General features: G+C 39.7%; 1 protein-coding gene across 1 annotated transcript; it reads right to left on the reverse strand.

The window, feature by feature from the left end:
- LOC102174350 (transcription elongation factor B polypeptide 3) lies at positions 6,392-8,335 on the reverse strand. The gene has a single exon (XM_018039357.1). The coding sequence runs from the start codon at positions 8,333-8,335 to the stop codon at positions 6,392-6,394; it is 1,944 nt and encodes a 647-aa protein (XP_017894846.1).

Below are 19,214 nucleotides of genomic sequence, written 5' to 3' on the forward strand. Positions count from 1 at the left end.
ATTTTAGAATCAACTTGTCAAATTCCACAAAGGTTGCTGAATTTTGATTGAGATGGCATTGAGTTGGAAGAATAAATTTGAGAAGAATTGATGATTTAAAAATAATGAGAATTACAAAGAATTCTCCAATTGAAGAGTATCGTTTCTCTTTTTATTCTGGCTTCCTTAATTTTTTTCAGTAGCAGTTTAAATTTTCTGCATAGAAAATTTGCCCATTTTTTGTTAGAAATACTTGCAGTTCCTGATACTATTCTAAATGATTTTCATATCATTGTAAGTGGTTTCTTGGTTTTTAAAATTTAATTTTATATTTATTACTGATATGTATAAATGCAATTGATTTTGTATGTTGATCTTATTTTAGCAATATAAAATAGTGTGTTCAGAGTTCTTTTTTAAATCAAAGACGTATGTTGATTTTTACCAAATACTTTTCTACATTTGTTAAAGTGATTATAATATTTCCCTTTATTTTGTAATGTGGTATATTAACTCTGTTGTTTGAGTCTCTAATATTAAACGGTCTTACCTCATTCCTGGGATATGCTGAAGTTTGATGTTACATAATGGTGACTCAGTTTGCTAATATTTTGCTTAGACTTTTTCCATCTATATTAATGAGTGAGACTGGCCTACTGTTTTCCTCTTTTGAGTGTCTTTTTCAGGTTTTAGTATGAAAGGTATGTTGTCTTCATAAAAATTGAGAAATATTTCCTCTTCTTCATTCAGTAGAAGAAATTATGAAGATTGCCATTGTGTTTTTGATTGAATGTTTGGTAGAGTTTGCCTTGAAAGAAATCTGAGAATGGATTTCCCATAGAAAGTGTTTTCTTCGTTTTTTGTTTGTTTATTGGTTGGTTTTTAACAAATTCAGGTTATTTTCATCAAAACTGTTGGTACTTTAAAATTTCTTTTTGCTGTTGGTTTGGTATGTTATGTTTTCTTAGAATTTATTTATCTCATCTAAATTTTTGAATTTATTGGCATAATCATTCATAATATCCTTTCTTAAAAATTTAAATATATATGGAATCTGTAATCATCTTCCCTTTTTATTCTTACACTGGTTTTTTGTGCCGTCTCTCTTATTTTTCTTCATTAGTCTTAACAAAGTTTTATCAAATTTGTCAGTCTTTTCAAAGAAACAAGTTTTGTTGACCCTGTCTATGATCTGTTTGATTTCTATTTCTCTACTTTTGCAGTCTTAAAATTATTATTTCTTTGTAAATCAAAACAACAATGAGCTATCACCTCATAGCAGCCAGAATGGCTAGCATCAAAAAATCTACAAACAATAAACACTGGAGAAGGTGTGGAGAGAAGGGAACCCTTCCAGTCTGTTGGTGGGAATATAAATTGGTACAGTCAATATGAAGAACAGTATGGAGGTTCTTAAAAAAAAGTAAAAACAGAGCTACCATATGACCCTACAATCCCACTCCTGGGCATGTATCTATCCAGAGAAAAACATAATCTGAAAGGATACATACACTCCAGTGTTCATTGCAGCGCTGTTTATAATAACCAAGATATGGAAGCAGTCTAAATGTCCATAGACAGAGGAATGGATAAAGAAGATGTATTATATATATACAACGGACTGTTACTCAGTCATTAAAAAGGATGAAATAATGCCATTTGCAGTAACATGGATGGACCTAGAGAGTGTCATACTGAATGAACTAAGTCAGACAGAGAAGGAGAAATATCATATGACATCCCTTATATGTGAAATCTAAAAAGAAATGATACAAATGGACTTACAAAACAGAAAGACATTCACAGATTTAGAAAACAAACTTGGGTTGCTGGGGATGGGAGGGATAGTTAGGGAGTTTGGGATGGACATGTACACACTGCTATATTTAAAACAGATAACCAGCAAAGACCTACTGTATAGCACATGGAAGTCCGGTCAATGTTACGTGGCAATCTGGATGGGAGGGGGATTGAGGGGGAAATGGATCCATGTATATGTATGACTGAGTCCCTTTGCTATTTACCTGAAACTGTCATAACACTGTTAATCAGGTATACCCTAATACAAAATAAAAAATTCAAAATAATAAAAAAAGTGTAAAAAATGGTTATTTTCTTTCTTATACTTTCCTTGGGTTTATTATTTTTTTATAATTTCTTAATATATTTGCTTAATTTATTAATATTTACCTTTTTTCTTTTAACAGATGCATTTAAAGATTTAAATTTTCCTTCAATCACTGCTTTGCCTGCTTCCATATGTTTTAATATGTAGCATTTTAATTTTTCCTTTTCATTCCCTTGTGGCTCAGGTGGTAAAGAATCCACCTGCAATGGGGGAGACCTGGGTTCGATCCCTGTTTTGGGAAGATCCCTTGGAGGAGGCAAAGGCTACCCACTCCAGTATTCTGGCCTGGAGAATTCCATGGACTGTATAGTCCATGGGGGTGCAAAGAGTCAGACTCAACTGAACGACTTTTGCTTTTTTCATTCAGTTCCAAGTATTTTCTTATATCTATTATGATTTTTCCCTGAGTCATAAGTATTTAGAAGTGTATTATTTACATATGGGAAGTCTGCTGATACCTTTTGGACATTGTTTTCTAGTTTAATTGTGTTGTATTTACTAGCAACATTCTACAGGATTTCAGTCCTCTGATATTTGTTGAGAGTTGTTTTATGGCTCAATGTATGGTTAAGTTTCTTAATTGTGTTGTTCAAATCTTTTATATCTTATAGATTTTTTTCTTTTTGTTCGAAGGCATGTAAGTATCTCTCACTGTAATTGTATTTTTTGCCTATTTCTCCTTTTGATTTTGTCAGTTTTTGCTTTATCTGATGTTATGTTATTTTGTGGATGAATGGTATCCCCTTCTTCTCAAATGTTATATGTTTAGACATATAGAATTGTTATCTTCAATTAATTTGTGTGTTTGATGTGAGATAGGGGTTAAGTTTCATTTTTTTTCCTATTGGGTTATCCAGTTGCTCTGCTGCTGCTAAGTCGCTTCAGTCGTGTCCGATTCTGTGCAACCCCACAGATGGCAGCCCACCAGGCTCCCTCGTCCCCAGGATTCTCCAGGCAAGAACACTGGTGTGGGTTGCCATTTCCCTCTCCAATGCATGAAAGTGAAAAGTGAAAGTGAAGTCACTCAGTCGTGTCCGATTCCTAGCGACCCCATGGACTGCAGCCCACCAGGCACTTCCATCCATGGGATTTTCCAGGCAAGAGTACTGGAGTGGATATCCAGTTGCTCTAGCACCTTTAAAATTTTTTTTGAATTACTGTGGCAACTTTGTAAAAAATCACGTTACCATATATTTGTGGGTTTATTTTTGAACTCTCTGTTCTGATTGATAGATTTATCTATCTCCATGCCAGTATCAAACTATCTTAATTATTGTGGCTTAATACTAAGCCTTAAAAACTGGTAGTATAAATTCTCTGACCTAGCTATTTTTCAATGCCATCTTGGTTCTAAATTTCCACATAAATGTCAGAATCAGATTTTCAATTTATATAAAAAAGTTCACTGAGTTTTTGATGAGATTGCATTCAATCTATACATCAGTTTTAAGGAGAACATCTTAAAAAAATCATTTTCTCAATTCTTAAACGTTAAAACTTTTAAAATATCTCTTAGCCCTATTTTGTAATTTTCAGCATAGAGGTTGCATTATTTTGCTAGGGCTGCCATAATAAAATATCACAGACTGGGTGTCTTAAACAGCAAAAATTTATTTTCTCACAGTTCTGGAGGCTAGAAGTCCAAGAAAAAGGTGTTGGCAGGTTTGATTTATCCTGAGGCCTTTCTCCTTGGCTTGCAAGTGGCCACCTTTTTGCTGTGTCTTCAACATGGTATTTCCTATACTAGAGAACCATCTCTGGCATCACTTCACGTGTCCAATTTCCTCTTCTTCCAAGGACACCAGTCAGATTGGATTAGGGCCCACCCTAATGGTCTCATTTTAATTTATTAACCTGCTAAAGGCTCTATCTTTAAATACAGTCACATTCTGAGTTATTCATGGTTAGGGCTTCAGTATATGAATTTGGGGAAAAGGTGATACCATTCATCCCACAAAAGAAATCTGCAATATCTTTTGTTAAATTTGTTCCTACTTGATTTTTATAGACTGTTGTAAATTATATTGATTGAAATAGTTTTCCTCAAGTCTGTGTCTGATACTTCTAATATCTTGAGGTCCATGTTTCAATTTTCTGTTATTCCTAATGTTTTTCATTTATGTTGTTCTTCTCTTAGACTGCATTGTAGTGTAGTTGATTTGTTTTTAGAAATAATTTGTGATGAAGGATGATGATATCTTCCTGTAGAGGTAATTTAGGCTTGTTTCTGTCTTGTGCCTGGTGGGAGGAGCTAGCAATTCAGGAACGTCTCAATCCAGATTTAGGGACTGAGATTTTTCTGGGGTTTCCCTAATAGCTCAGCTACTAAAGAATCCACCTGCAATGTAGGAGACTCCCATTCAATTCCTGATCCGCTGGAGAAGGGATAGGCTACCCACTCCAGTGTTCTTGGGGTTCTGCAGTGGCTCAGCTGGTAAACAATCTGCCTACCATGTGGGAGACCTGGGTTCAATCCCTGGGTTGGGAAGATTCCCTGGAGAAGGGAACAGCTACCCACTCCAGTATTCTGGCCTGGAGAATTTTAGGGACTGAAATTTAGGGACTCAATCCAAATATAGGGACTGAGATTTTTCTGGGCCATACAGAACATGGGCATCTTACCTTATCTTTTGTCCTCATTCCTAGAATGGAATAAGGACTGAATATTCATTGGTTTTGCCAGGGTCCCCTATCTTCATGGGTCTTGGTTTAGAACTTTTGCACCTTAGCACTTTGAGGTTGTCAAATATACTACTCAGCTTCTTAGCCTTTTAGAGGCCGGCAGATGTTCTAGAGAAAAGTGGATTCACATGCCATGGTCATGTCTTTGTATTAATTAAATACACACACACAGTTGTGTCTGTAGAATAAAATCCTATCAGTGAAATTGTTATATCAGTTTGTATATGTGTATATTTGACATGTGTGCATCTGACGAATGCAATTCTGTAGAAATAAATGAAAACCACCCATACTGAGCAAACAGGCTATTTATTGAGCGCTTGCTATAGTAAGAAAGTCAACTGTCATCACTTGCATTTGGCAGGCAGGGGAGTGGGAAAGCTTTATAGTGAAAAAAAAGGGGAAATGTGTGTATTTAACATTTTCTGATTGGAGGCTGTTGACTTGGGAAATCTGGAGTTGGGCTACCTAGAAGTGGGGCATCTTATGTGATTGATTTGGAGGTCATATTCGGCTTTCTTGGTTGGTCCTGACTTGGAGGCTAAGAGCGAAAATAGGGAGGCTGGCAGTTGTTGAGCAAATCTTGACCATTCTGGGCCAGTTGCTGAGGAGGTTGTGATTTAGTTTCTTGGACAGATTGCTATGGTCTGTGATTTGGTTTTCTGAGATGGTTGCTTACAGAGGTTGCGGTTTGGCTTTCTGAGCTTATGTGGGTCTGGCCATTATCCATTTATATATTCAGTTTCTCATCCTAAGTGATACTGTAGTACCAAAGAATGTATATAAATTTGCCTTTTAACTTCAGTAGAAGTTGTATCAACTTATCATCTTACTAGTAATATATGATCATATGCTCCAACATAGCAGGCTATTAATTTTTTGAATTTTACTCAACTGATATGTGGAAATGTGTATTATGTTTCAAATTTGCATTTTTGTAAGATTGAGCATCTCCTCATATAGAGTCATTTGTGTTTCTTTTTGTGTGAACCGTCTTTTCCTATACTGTCCATTTTTATAGTAAATTATTGATCTTTTTTTCTTTGCTTTGTGGGCACTTATTATATATAAAGGAAATTGGCCTTTTGAATGTTAACTGAGTTGTAAATATCTTTCCCAGTTATTGTCTCTTGACCGTTTTTATATATTTAGAGTTTTTTATGTGGTTAAATATATCAGCCTTTTTAATTAATGGCTTCTGGGTTTGTGTTCAAAAAGGCCTCATCTACTCTGAGATTTAAAAAAAAAATCCCATGTTTACATATTTTTATTTATATAAATACAACCTGAAGATAATATTTTTTAATTAAGACTACGTCTCACTGTTTACCAAGGTTAGTTAAGAACAAAGGTATAATGGATCTTAAAATTGTCAATGAGAATGAGGTTCCTCATTTTCAGAATTCTGAAGTGTTCTCTAGGCAGGGAAGCAGGGGCTTGGTGTGCAGGCTTACAGGTACAACACTTGAAAACTATAGGCGTCCGAGTCCAAAAGTTTCTACAAAGCAAAAGTTGCTGGTCTCCTTTGAAAGTCGCATTCCATAACCCCCACTGCCCTTGTATTTCTCACCCTGAATTCCACCTCCAAGGCAAGGCCTCAATTTATCGTCGGGAGAATCTGTTCTTGAAATCTTTAATTGTCTTGGCCATCATGGGAGCAATTTTCTTCACAGGTTTCCTGCCGTTGACCACCTGTGGCAAGTGGGTACTGGTAGTGCTTGAGCATGTGTGGGCCGGCTTCTCATGGGTAAGGTTAAGGCCATTGCTGCTGGAGGGAGTATGGCTTGTTTCTCTGGGGTATGGAGCTGGCTTGATCTTGACTTTTTCAGGGACAGCTGCTTCTTGTGTTTCAGACTGCCGCCTCCTTTGGACATCAGAAAGTGGCTGGGCCAGAGAGTTGAGTAGGATCATTTTTGCTTGTCGGCCTTTGGGTTTATTGGCGTGTGCAGTCTGGATATTCACCGTCAGTGCTCGAAGCCGCTGCTCTTGGGCATCCTGAAGCCGCATGTACATCTCTCGCCATGACTCATGCTCTTGTGGCCTTTCTTTCCTAAAGTTTTGGTGACAGTGAATTTTCCATAGTTGATCTGTTTCTTGAACTAGTGTATGATTGTATTTCTCTATGCGATACAGCTGATCAGGTGCACAGCTCTTCAAGATGGGTTCAAGAACTGAATATGGGACTCCTCCCACTTTAAAGATTGAATTGATGTTGTTTTTAAGTACCCAGATGCACTGTTGGCGCAGGGTCATCATTTTGGCGAGATAGGCACACTTAGAGCCAGAAAACACTTGCATCTTAGAATTCATTCTGCATCCAGTAAATCCAACTTCTTCCACTTTCTGGGGTGAAGACAGTGCTTTTTGCTTTGGTCGGAAGGAGGACATCAATCTAGAGGCAGGAAGTGGATGGTACTTGGCGGAGATCCTGGGTAATGGAAGATCTGGCCACACAGGTGCATCAATGGGGACCTTTTCCAGCTTGGCCCAGACGTTTCCAGATGGTTGCTGCTTCTCTGATCTGTTTTCATTCACCTCAGGCAGTTCCTGAACCAAGTCCAAGTTTTGACTTGAGTCATTTTTTTTAGGTCCTTTCTCTTCTAGAGCAGTGGCTGAAGTTTTCATAATCTTTTTCTTTTCCTCCCTAGGCTGGTCCTGGTTGAGGAATGAATGAAAAAACATGGTGGGCGGCTTGCACTCATTATCCATATCTGTCTCCTCAACTTCAGGGAGGGAGCCATCTGGCTTTCCATTCAAATGGGGAGGTCTTACTTTCCCTTCTTGAATCTTTTGGTTATCGGTAGCCTTCTCTTTCACCATGGGTAACAGACCTTTTGTCCCCTCTGCTATGTCCAAGCGGTTGAGGCTTTGCTTGTTTTTGTCTGGTTTGGTTTTCTCTGAGTCTTTCTGCTTTTGCTTTTTAAAGTCTGAAGTGTGCCCGAAAGAAGGTGAAAACTGGATCCCGCGGCGCCTTCTTTCCTCCACTTTGACGCTAGTAGAAGGCAGATTCTCCTTTGCTCTGTCGCTGGGGACAGGCCGCGGGCTTTCCTCTCTGGAGGAAGCCAGGACTGATTTTTGGCTGGTCAAAGTAGAAGACTTCTCGTATTCTTTGGCACCCAAAGGGTGTTTGTCATCGTGGGGAGACTGGTACCCCCAGCTTAGGCTCCCAGCCTCCCTCCCGTGGGGGGCACAAAGGCCGTGGTCTTGACTGAACCCCAGTCTGGCCCGAGGGGCATCATAGGGGCCTCCTTCAGGTCCCCGCTGTACAACGTAGACCTCCGAGGGGCGTCTGTGACGGTCCCCGGACATCAGACGAGGACGTGTAGACGGTGGGGGGGACCGTCTGTAACCACAGTATGCCCGCTCTGAGGAATAAGCTGGGGAACCTCTGCAACACTGCCTTCTGTCCTCGTCCCTCTCCCGGCCGCAGGACTCATGACGGGGCCTCGCGGGCTCTGAGGGGTGTCTGTGTTGCTGCTGTCTGTGCTCGCGGCGACGCGAGCGACCGCTGCGGTCCGCGAGGTGTGCGCGGCCGTCTCCCTCCATCGCCTCCTCCTCCTGAGGAGCTTCTCTGGGGCAGGTTCCTCTCAGGGTTTCAGTCCCCCGGAGCCAGCCTCCTCCACTGCGCTGCTAGGTCCCGGCCAAGCTTCCGACGCGATGGCTTTTGCGCCCGCCACTGCCGTCGGGCAGACCCGGCTCTCTGCTAGAACCGCCACGGGGCCGGGCGAGACCGAGGGCACTTGTCTCTCCACGACCTCCTTGGTGTGAGGATGGGGCGACCAGGCCCCGCGGCTCCTCAGCAACCTGGTGCTCGGACCGCGCCGCCGCCCGGCTCTGCCTGGAGCTCCCCCTGGTGCACACGGCGCGCGACCCCGCCTCCGGCGCTCAGGACGCAGCGTGCCCACGGCAATCGCTACCTGCGCTGCGTCCGGGACTTGAGGAAACCGCAGCGCCCCCTTCCTGCGGGGGCTGCGAGCGGTGCCCACGTTACATCACCACCAGGAACCCCTGGGCCACCTCGCCCCGCTCCCGTCCCCAGAGCAGCAGTAGCGACAACCACCCTAGCGCTGGACGCCTGCCGTCGAGTAATTCCAGCCTGTAAGAACCAAAGAAGTTATATTATCCCCATTTTATGGGTGAGGCTTAGAATAAAGTAACTTGCCTGTGATCACGAAACAGGAAGAGGTGCAGCCGCACTTTGACGGCAGGTAGTTGAGGTCCAGAGTCACAGCTCTGAATACGCCGAGGACCTGAGGCCTAACCGAGAGAAAGGGATTTGCCTAAAATCCGACAGATTAGGCCCATGAGGGCAATAATAGTCCCTGTGTCTGATTTTGGAGAAGGAAATGGCACCCTACTCCAGTACTCTTGCCTGGAAAATCCCGTGGACGGAGGAGCCTGGTAGGCTGCAGTCCATGGGGTCACGAAGAGTCGGACACCACTGAGCGACTTCACTTTCACTTTTCACTTTAATGCATTGGAGAAGGAAATGGCAACCCACTCCAGTGTTCTTGCCTGGAGAATCCCAGGGACGAGGGAGCCTGGTGGGCTGCCGTCTATGGGGCCGCACAGAGTCGGATACGACTGAAGCGACTTAGCAGCAGCAGCAGCAGCAGCAGCAGTGTCTGACTTGCCCTCAAGCAATATCTAACGAAGGTATCAATAATTCTGAGAGGAATGAATGCTGTTTGCTCTGATCACCAAACGTCAGCAGTAGGGCCTGAAATGGATCAGTTCATGGTGGTGCCTTAGACCGAAGTGTGCTCGAGGAAACAAACCCTTATCTTGGAAGGCCGAAATTTATTGTTACTATTATTACTACTAAAGTGAAAGTGAAGTCGCTTACTCATGTCCGACTCTTTGCGACCCCATGGACTGTAGCCTACCAGGTTCCTCGGTCCACGGGATTTTCCAGGCAAGAATACTGGAGTGGGTTGCCATTTCCTTCTCCAGGGGATCTTTCCGACCCAGGGATCTTTGAACCTGGGTCTCTCGCATTGTAGGCAGACGCTTTACCATCTGAGCTACTAGGACAGTCTACTAAAAGGCACAACTAAATAGACAACTTAAAATGTCATCATTGATTACATCTTATTTGATTAGATCAGATCTCACTAGATTGTTAGATTCTGGCTAGAACTCTAATAACTCACTCATTGGAAAAGAACCTCATGCTGGGAAAGATTGAAGGCAAAAGGAGAAGAGGGCGGCAGAGGATAAGATGGATAGTGTCATTGACTAAGGGACATGAATTTGAGCAAACTCCTGGAGATAGTGAAGGACAGGAAAGCCTGCCATGCTGCAGCCTATGGGATGGCAAAGAGTGGGACACGACTTAGCAACTGAACAACAACTTTGGTATAGATGCCAGGCTCTTCGAAGAGCTTGGTTCCTCTCTTAGATAGCCCAAGACTATCTGATTACCTTTGGTCTCCTCATCGCTCTTGGACTTAAAGAAATTCCAAGTCACTGATGTTATCTTCTTCCCTTTGTAAGCAGAGAAGTGACCTTCTCCTCGCCAACCAGACTTTGGATCTGAAAGCAGGATCCTGTCATTGACAAGAACAGAAATATTTGTGTGTCTTCAGTGAGCCCAAGTGGTTGGGATACTAGGGTCAGAAGAGGACCAAGATTCTGTGTCTAATTTTCTCTTTATAGTAACTTTCTCCTGGCATGCTGCAGCCTATGGGGTCGCAAAAAGTGGGACATGATTTAGTGACTGAACAAGAACTCTTTAAGAATGCACCTGACCTGACCTCTTGCCCAAATCAGGAAAGACCAGTGATTGCTATCTTTGTTTTTTACATTAAAACTTTTTAAAATCTCTTTAGCAATTCTATAAGTATTCATTGTGAGCTATGGTTCAGCTTTAAACTTTTTCCTTCATTGTTATGGATAACAATAAGTAATCTATATTTCTCTCATCATTCTAGGTTTTAAGGATTTCCCAGTTCTTCATTCAGTTCAGTTCAGTCACTCAGTCTTGTCCAACTCTTTGCAACCCCATGGACTGCAGCACGCCAGGCCTCCCTATCCATCACCAACTCCTGGAGTCTTAGAATTTATTAATCTAAGAATTCCTGACAGTTCAGTTCAGTTCAGTTCAGTCGCTCAGTCGTGTCCGACTCTTTGTGACCCCATGAATCGCAGCACGCCAGGCCTCCCTGTCCATCACCAAATCCTAGAGTTCACTCAGACTCGCGTCCATCAAGTCAGTGATGCCATCCAGCCATCTCATCCTCTGTTGTCCCCTTCTTCTTCTGCCCCCAGTTTTGTTTATTTTGTTTTCAAGGTTCTCAGTAGTATAAATTGGCAGTTCTAATGGTTACTTACATAATAATAAGTCAAACTTAAAGAAATAATAGGTAACAAACAGAATAAATAAGTAAAACCAAAATATTCCCACAACCCAGATATACTAGTGTATTACCCAATGGTGAACCTTGGTATATATCCATATATCTTTTCGGATCCTTTGGCATATATGTGTATACACATACATGCACAAAAAACATGTTTTATCAAAACGAAATTGTACAGTACATGTTATTCTTTAACCAACTAGTTCTGTAATCTAGGTCTAAAACAGGGTCATTCATTGTACCTCATTGTATCCCCTAAATATTTCTGAATTTTCACAGCTCCCCCTGTCCCTACTTTCTCTATTTCTATTTTATTTATTTAATCTTCTAGTTTTATTGAGATATAATTGACATATAGTACTATATAAGTTTAGGGTATATAACCTAATGATCTAACTTAATACATTGTGAAATGATTATTATAAGTTTAGTGAACATCTAGCATCCCGTGTAGATACAAAATTAAAGAAATAGAAAAAAATTTTTCCTTGTAATAAGAACTCTTGGAATTTGCTCTCTTAACTATGTTCATATATAACACACAGCAGTATTAATCATGTATGTTGTATTCCTAGTACTTATTTACCTTATAACTGAGAGTTTGAACTTTTTGACCACCTTCATCTAATTCCTCCTTCTCCTCCTACTGCCTCTGGTAGCCCCAAATCTGATCTGTCTTTTTTTTATGAGTTTGTTTGTTTTTGAAGTATAATTTACTTACCACACTATGTTAGTTCCTATTTTATGACAGTGATTTGGTATACATTTGATTTATATAATTTCAAAATGATCAACACAATAAGTTAGTTTTGATCTTTAGATATTACATAGTTACTATTTTCTCCATATTGTGCATTTATTTTGCAACCAGAAGTTTGTACCCCTTAATCTCCCTCACCTATTTCTTTCCTACCTCTCACTCCCCTCTGGCAAATCACCTGTTTGGTCTCTGTATTTTTCATTCTTTTTCTGTTTGTTAATTTGTTTTTTAGATTCCACACGCATGTGAAACCATATGGCATTTGTCCTTCTCAGCTGAATTTATTTCCCTTAGTGTAATACCCTCTAGGTCCATCCATGTCATTGTAAATGGCAATATTTTATTCTTTCTATGGCTATGTAATATTCAGTTGTATATATATGCCACAACTTCTTTATCCATTCACTTATTGTTGGGCAATTAGGTTGCTTCCATATCTTGACTATTGTAAATAATACTTCAGTGAACATAGAGGTGCATAGATCTTTTCTAATTAGTGTTTTCATTTTCTCTGGATAAATACTCAGGAGTAGAATTACTGGATCATATGGTAGTTCTATTGTTACTTTTTGAGGAATTTCCATACTGTTTTTCATAGTGTCTATACCAATTTAGGGAGAAGGCAATGGCACCCCACTCCAGTACTCTTGCCTGGAAAATCCCATGGACCGAGGAGCCTGGTAGGCTGCAGTCCATGGGGTTGCTAAGAGTCGGACACGACTGAAGTGACTTCACTTTGACTTTTCACTTTCATGCATTGGAGAAGGAAATGGCAACCCACTCCCGTGTTCTTGCCTGGAGAATCCCAGGGACAGGGGTGCCTGGTGGGCTGCTGTCTATGGGGTCACACAGAATCAGACACGACTGAAACGACTTAGCAGCAGCAGCAGCATACCAATTTATGTTCCCATCGATGATGCTAGAGGATTCTCTTTTCTGCACATCCTCAGCAACACTTGATATTTGTTATTTTTTTGGTACTAGCCATTGTGACAGGCCTTGCCTGAAAAATCCCGTGGACAGAGGAGGCTGATGAGCTGTAGTCCAGAGTCACAGAGAGTCAAACACAATTAAGTGACTAAACACACAACATAACACGCATTGTGATAGGTATGAGGTGATATCTCATTACGGTTTTGACTTGCATTACCCTAATGATTAGTGATGTTGCATATCTTTTTATCTGCCTCTTGGCCATCTGTATCTCTCTTGAAAAATATCTATTCAGATTCTCTCCCTCTTTTTTAATCTGGTTGTTTTTTGATGAGTTGTGTGAGTTCTTTGTATATTTTGGATATTAACCCTTTGTTGGATATACTGTTTGCAAATATAGTCTCTCATTTAGTATGTGGCCTTTTCATTTAGTTGATGATTTCCTTTACTGTGCAAGTCTTTTACTTTGATGTAATCCTATTTGTTGGTTTTTGCTTTTGTTTCCCTTAGCTAATAAGAAAGCACATTCAAAAAATATTACAAAGACAAATGTCAAAGAGCATATTGCTTACGTTTTCTTTTAGAAGTTTTATAGATTCAGGTCTTACATTTAAATCTTTAATCCATTTTTAATATATTTTTGATCATGGTGTGAGCGTATTCCAGTTTGATACTTTTGATAGTTTTCCCTGGTGGTTCAGACGATAAAGCGTCTGCCTACAATGCAGGAGACCCAAGTTTCGATCCCTGGGTCAGGAAGATCCCCTGGAGAAGGAAATGGCAACCCACTCCAGCATTCTTGCCTGGAAAATCCCATGGACGAAGGAGCCTGGTAGGCTACAGTCCATGGGGTTGCAAAGAGCCAGACACAACTGAGTGACTTCACTTCACATAGTTTTCCCAACACCATTTATTAAAGAGGCTGTCTTTTCCACATTGTATATTCTAGCCTCCCTTGTTGTAGATTAATACCATATATAAGTGTGGTTTCATCTCGGTTCTCTACTCTGTTCCATTGATTTATGTGTCTGTTTTTGTGCCAGTACTATACTATTTTGATGACTGTGGTTTGAAATCTGGGAATATGATACCTTCAGTTTTGTTCTTTCTCAAGAGTGTTTTGACTGCTTATTTTGTGGTTTCATACAAATTTCAGAATTTTTTGTTCTAGTTTTGTGAAAAATGCCATTGATATTTCAATAGGGACTATATTAAATTTGTAGATTGCTTTGGACAGCATGGTCATTTTAATAATTTTCCTTCTTCCCATCTATGAACATGGTTGTCTTCAATTTCTTTAATCAGTGTCATAGTTTTCCAAGTACAGACCTTTTATCTCCTTAGATTTGTTCCTCAGTATTTTTTATTTTTAATGTGATGATATATGGAATTTTTTCTTAATTTCTCTTTCTGGTAATTCATTGTTAGTATACAGAAGTGCAACAGATTTCTATATATTAATTTTGTATCCTCCAACTTTACCAGATTAACTGATGAGTTCTAGTAGATTTTGGTGGCATCCTTAGAATTTTTATGTATAGTATTGTGTCATCTGCAAACAGTGATAGTTTTACTTTTTTCTCTCCAATTGGATTCCTTTAATTCTTTTTTCTCTGATAGTAGTGCCTAGGATTTCCGGTGCTATGTTGAATAGAAGTGGTGAGGGTGGGCATCCTTGTATTGTTCCTGATCTCCGATGAAATGCTTGTAGCTTTTCACCATTGAGTATGATGTTAGTTGTAGGCTTGTCATATATGGCCTTTATCATGCCTTTATTATATTCCTTTTGTGCCTACTTTGTTGAGAGTTTTTTTGTTGTTGTTGTTGGTGTTACCATAAATGGATGTTGAATTTTGTCAAAACCTTTTTCTACACCTGTTGAGATGATTATATGGCTTTTAGTCTTCAATTTTTAAATATGGCATATCACATTGATTGAGTTGCAGATATTGAACCATCCTTGCTTCCCTGGAGATAAATCCCAATCGATTATTATGTATGATCCTTTTAATGTACTATTGAATTCAGTTTGCTAATATTTTGTTGAGGATTTTTACATCTATGCCCATCAGTGATACCGGCCTGTAATTTTTTGTGTAATGTCTTTGTCTGATTTGGCATCAGGGTACTTCTGGCCTCATGTTTGGAAGAATATGTTTGGAAGTGTTTGTCCCTTTGCAGGTGTTTGAAATAGTTGGTGAAGTATCAGTTTACCTATTTTCTAAATGTTTGGTGTAATTCACCCGTATAGCCATCTAGTCATGGACTTTTGTTTGTTGGAAAGTTTTTTGTTTTTATTTGTTACTGATTCGATTTCATTACTGGCAATTGTTCTGTTCATATGTTCTATTTCTTCCTGATTCTGTCTTGAGAGATTGTACATTTTTGTGAATTTATCCGTTTCTTCTAGGTTGTCTATTTTATTGGCATATAATTGTAGTACTCTCTTATGATCCTATGTATTTCAGTGGCATTGGTTATAAATTCTCCTATTTCATTTCTGACTTAAATTTTTTTGGGCCCTCTTTTTTTTTTTTTTTTTTTTTTTTATGAGTCTGGCTACAGGTTTATCAGTTTTGTTTATCTTTTCAAATACCCCGTTCTTAGATTCATTGATCTTTTCTGTTCTGCTCTGATCTTTATTATTTCTTTCCTTTTACTAACTTTGTGGTTTTTTTCTTTCTCTAGTTTCTTTAGGTGTGAGGTTAGGTTGTTTGAGAGTTTTCTTGTCTCCTGAGGTAAGCTTGTATTGCTATAAACGTCCCTGTTTTACTTATAAACTTACTTCTAAGTTTACTTATAAACTTCCCTGAATTACCTTTGCTTTATCTCATAGATTTTCAATCATGTATTTTTGTTTTCATTTTCTCTGTGTTTTAAAAATTTTGCCTTTGAATTTTTTCAACAACTTCTTGGTTTTTTAGTAACATATTGTTTAGCCTCTACATGTTTGTGTTTTTGCATATTTTTTCTTGTATTTGATTTCTAGTCTCGTAGTATTGTGATTGGAAACGATGCTTGATATGATTTCAGTTTTCTTAAATTTACTGAGACTTGTTTTGTGACCTAGCATGTGATCTATCCTGGAGAATGTTCCATGTGCACCTGAAGAGAATGTGTATTCTACTGCTTTTGGATGGAATGTTTCATATAAATGAACGTGATCCATTTGGCCTAATGTGTCTTTTAAGGTCAGTGTTTCCTTATTAATTTTCTCTCTGTATGATCTGCCATTGATGTAAGTGAGGGCTGTTAAAAAGTCCCTTACTATCATTGTAATACTGGTTTCTCCATTTCTATCTGTTAATGTTTGCTTTATTTATTTAAGTGCTCTTATCTGGGGAGCATATATATTTATAATTGTCTTTTTGGATCGATCCCTTGGTCATTAGGTGATGTCCTTCTTTGTCTGTTACAGCCTTTGTTTTAAAGTCTTTAATCTGATATAAGTATTGCTACCCTGGCTTTTTTTTTTTTTTTTCATTTTAGTCTGCATGGAATACCCTTTTCAATCCCTTCACTCTCAGTCCATGTGTGTCTTTAGATCTAAAGTGAGTTTCTTGTGGGCAGTATATATATGGGTCTTGTTTTTGTGTGCATTCAGCCACTCTGTGTATTTTGATTACAACATTTAGTTCATTTACATTTGGAGTAATTATATATATATATATATAAATTTTGTAAATTGTTTTGTGATTGTTATTGTATTTTTTCTTTTGTTCTTCTTTTGCTCTCTTCTCTTGTGATTTGATGACCATCTTTAGTGTTATATTTGAATTCCTTTCTCTTTTTGCATGTGTGTGTCTGTATTATAGATTTTGGTTTGTGGTCATCATGAAGTTTATATATATAGAAATATATATTTTAAGATGCTGGTCTTTTAAGTTCAAATACATTTTAACAATCCTGCATTTTTACTTTCCAATGTTTATTGCTTTTGACATTTTTTTGATTTGTCTTTTATTTTTTGTAAATTAATTAATTTATTTTAATTAATTACTTTACAATATTGTGGTGGTTTTTGCCATACATTCACATGAATCAGCCATGGGTGTACATGTGTCCCCCGTCCTGAACTCCCGCCCACCAGCCCGCCATCCCATCCGTCAGTGTCATCACAGTGCACTGACCCTGAGTGCCCTGTCTCATGCATTGATTGACATCATTTTTATCCCTTAACTACTTAATATGGATATAGATGAGTTTACTACACTTGTCTTTCTGTTAAGATTTATGTATTTACTAACTTTTGGCTGTATTGGGTCTTTGTTGCTGCCTACGGGCTTTCTCTAGTTGCAGCAAGGGGGGGCTACTTGTCGTTGTGCACGGGCTCCTCGTGTGGTAGTTTCTCTCGTGGGTCATCGGCTCTAGGGCACACAGGCTTCTGTACTTGCGGTGCGTGGGCTCAGTAGTTGTGGTGCACGGGCTTAGTTGCCCCGCACAGCATGTGGAATCTTCCTGAACCAGGGGTTAAACCCATTTCCCCTGCATGGGCAAGCAGATTCTTAATCACTAGACCCCCAGGAAAACTCAACCCTTGTCTTTTAACCTTCCTACTAGGTTTACGCATGGTTGATTCACTGCCTTTATTGTCTGTGTGCCTTTACCCATGAGGTTTTTCCTTTCATAATTTTCCTAGTTCTAGTAGCAATCTTTTCTTTTTCACTTAAAGAAGTCTCTTTAACGTTTCTTGTAAAGCTGTTTTGGGAGGGCTGAGCTCCTTTTGCTTTTGCTTGTCTATAAACTTTTTGATCATTCTATCGAATTTGAATGAAAGCATTGCCTGAGAGAGTATTCTTGGTTATAGGTTTTCCCCTTTTCATCTCTTTAAATATGTTGTGCCAGTTCCTTCTGCCCTGCAAAGTTTTTGCTGAAAAGTCAGTTAATAACATTATGGGAGTTTCCTTGTACTTAACTTTTTGTTTTTCTCTTCCTATTTTTAATCTCTCTCTTTAATTTTTGCTGCTTCTATTACAGTTTGTGTTGATGTGGTCCTCTTTGGGTTGATCCTGTTTGGGAATCTCTGTGATTCCTGGACCTGATGTCCATTTCTTTACACAGGGAAGTTTTCTGCTATTATTTCTTCACATAAGTTATCTGCCACACTCTCTCTCTCCTATTTCTGAGACCCTATAATGCAAATGTTAATACCTTAATGTTTAAGAGTTGTCTTAAACTCTCTTCATTAAATTTTCTTTTTTTTCTGTTCAACTTGGGTGATTTCTACTACTCTGTTTTCCAGCTCACGGATTCATTCCTCTGTATCATTTAATCTACTGTTGATTACTTCTAGTATATTTTAAAATTTCACTTATTGTAGATTTTATCTTTCTTTGGTTCTTCCTTATTTCTAACCCCTTATTAATAACTTTCAACTTCTTACCCTGCTCACCTAATCTTCTCCTGAGTTCTTTGAGCATCTTTACAATTATAACCTTGAGCTCTTTATTGGGTAGATTGATTATCTCCAGCTCACTTAGTTCATCTGGAGTTTTATCATGTTCCTTCATTTGGAACATATTCCTGTGTCACTTCATTTTGCCTAATTTCCTGTTTTTATTTCTGTGTATTTGGTAGGTTGGCTATATTTCCTGACCTTGGAGAAGTAGACTTTTGCAGGAGATGTCCTGTGTTTCCCAGCAGTCAGCAGTGCACTTCCCTCTGGTTGCAAGAACTGTATGCTTTAGGGTTCTCCCCTATGTGGGCCGTGTGGGTCCTTATGTTGTGACAGGCTGACTACTGTGGGTTGTCTGGTAGGCCTGGGTGCTTTATATAGAGAGCTTCCCTGGTGGCTCAGATGGTAGAGAGTCTACCTAGAATGCAGGAGACCCAGGTTCAAACCCTGGGTCAGGAAGATGCCCTGGAGAAGGAAATGGCAACCTTATATATATAGCAATATAAATAGCTATAAACCATATTGTTTCATTGCCTGTGCTGAAGCTGCTAGCCACTGGTGGGTGAGGCTGGGTCCCAAAACAGCTGGGTACAAAGCCCTGAGGGGTTCTGGGGCTAGTGCTAGTCCAAAGATGGGTGGAGCCAGGTCCTAGGATGGTTGGTTGCAGGGCTGGGTGTCTCAAATTAATTAGATGGCCTGCTGGTGTGGGGCCTGTTCCTGACACAGCTATCTGTGGAGTCCAGGGTGTCCGAAAACAGGTGTTGGCTTGCTGGTGAGTGGGGCTGAATCCTGGGGCTTGGGGGTCCTAGGGCTGGGTATTGACCTGCTGGTGGATGGGCCCAGGGCCAGGGGTTTCCCAGGGCTAGTGCTAGCCTGCCATGGGTGGGACTGAGCCCTTTGGAGTCCTGGGGCTAGCCCAGATTCACTGGTATGAGGGTTCTGGGGGACAGGTCCTGGGGCAAGGTGGGTAGGGTT

The sequence above is a fragment of the Capra hircus genome, chromosome 24 (assembly GCF_001704415.2).
Source record: "Capra hircus breed San Clemente chromosome 24, ASM170441v1, whole genome shotgun sequence".
In the NCBI taxonomy this organism is placed as follows: domain Eukaryota; kingdom Metazoa; phylum Chordata; class Mammalia; order Artiodactyla; family Bovidae; genus Capra; species Capra hircus.

Excerpts from the sequence above, each read along its gene's own strand:
- LOC102174350 (XM_018039357.1), bottom strand. The coding sequence starts at position 8,335 with ATGGAGGGAGACGGCCGCGCACACCTCGCGGACCGCAGCGGTCGCTCG.